The sequence below is a fragment of the Sphaeroforma arctica genome, assembly GCF_001186125.1.
Source record: "Sphaeroforma arctica JP610 unplaced genomic scaffold supercont1.6667, whole genome shotgun sequence".
Classification (NCBI taxonomy): domain Eukaryota; class Ichthyosporea; order Ichthyophonida; genus Sphaeroforma; species Sphaeroforma arctica.
The window spans coordinates 271-1,595 of record NW_014033891.1 but is presented as its reverse complement, the minus strand read 5'-3'; the positions used below and the strand labels follow the sequence as shown (position 1 = coordinate 1,595).

At 38.9% G+C, this 1,325-nt stretch overlaps 1 protein-coding gene across 1 annotated transcript; it reads right to left on the bottom strand.

Annotated features, from left to right (window-relative positions):
• Positions 1-207: 207 nt before the first annotated feature.
• Positions 208-1,125, bottom strand: SARC_15754 (hypothetical protein; the record flags this gene model as incomplete). The annotated part of the gene is made up of 4 exons (XM_014290131.1): positions 208-329; positions 452-515; positions 641-801; positions 972-1,125. Coding segments are annotated over 4 exons (501 nt in total), but the record flags the coding sequence as incomplete, so codon positions are not given.
• Positions 1,126-1,325: the final 200 nt, after the last annotated feature.

Sequence of the window (1,325 nt, the reverse complement as noted above, 5' to 3'; positions counted from 1 at the left end):
CTACTACTACTATAGTATAGTATATACATATATATATATATATATATTATACATATATATATATTAACAAGCATATCAGATGATACAAGTTGTCAGATTGTCTCGCAAGCCCGGATAGAAACTGTAAGCCTATAGCCATCGTTTTTAATTTTTGATTTACAGAATGATGAATTGATGTCCCACACACTCATAGTAGCGAGCGTATGACTATTTGTTCTGTACAGCACTTCTTGCAATCTCTTGAAGGTTACTTTTGTCCTTTTGAAAATCGCCTGCAGCTGCAGTTAAATCGTCAGTGGTCTCTGATTCGGCTGGCAAATTGGTTTTCTCTGTTGTAGAATATTGAATTGATAAAAGTAGATTAGTTTACTTACGTGTGATATCTCTGCGAAAATAAATATTTTACTCCAAACGTATCGCGAAGATTCGAAGAAATCAAGAATCGACATACTTTTAGCGATTACTACACGCGAAGAGATGGCGTGCAGCAATGCTTCTTGATCTTGCCTGGATACCTATGAAGGTAAGGTAAAGGGAAGGGAGTGAGTCGACAAAAGGTACATTCATATACGAGAAAATAGAAAAATGGAAGTCATTACGCCTACCTGGCAGCCAAACCAGAATAGATATCAGAACATACCACAAGTAAATATGTCTTCATGATTTGCTTGGGTTTGCCATCAATATCCTCAAATTCAACAGCAACGAAGCGTATTTGTTTCATATTTACAGGCTCGATTGTCATTCCGTCGAACAATTTGACATTCAAGAGCAACTTCATTGATCCCAGAGATCGTAGTACTGAAGGCCAAGAGAATGGAACGAACGATTGAGCATTTGTATTATTACTGTAGCGACGTTCAGTACTATACCCAATCACCATACACTCAACGTGATCAAAGACGCCGGACCCTCAACTCAATCGAAGCGAAGGGCAAGAAAATAAAATGAGGTACAAACCAGCGACTGACGAGATGTAGAAAGAAGAAAGGAAATTGATGAGTCCTCATTACCCAGTCGTGAGCCGTTCACATCGTCGCGTGCTTCATTTAGGCTTAGTTGGCCCTCACCAAGACTATTCCAGACACCTTGAGCCGAATTTAACTGGTGCAATCTCGCGCGACACTATAAATGGGGAGGAAAAGTTGAAAAATACCACTTGTAACAATAGAACAACATATAATCAATTAAAGCAAGACATTAGACTATATAATATCTCGGATTCCAAGACAAAAGCACGCATCTAAAGTTGACACGTCCAGCTCTATTCTAATGTCTCGCCACACAAACACAAACACACACCGGCACGCCCTAAATATATATAC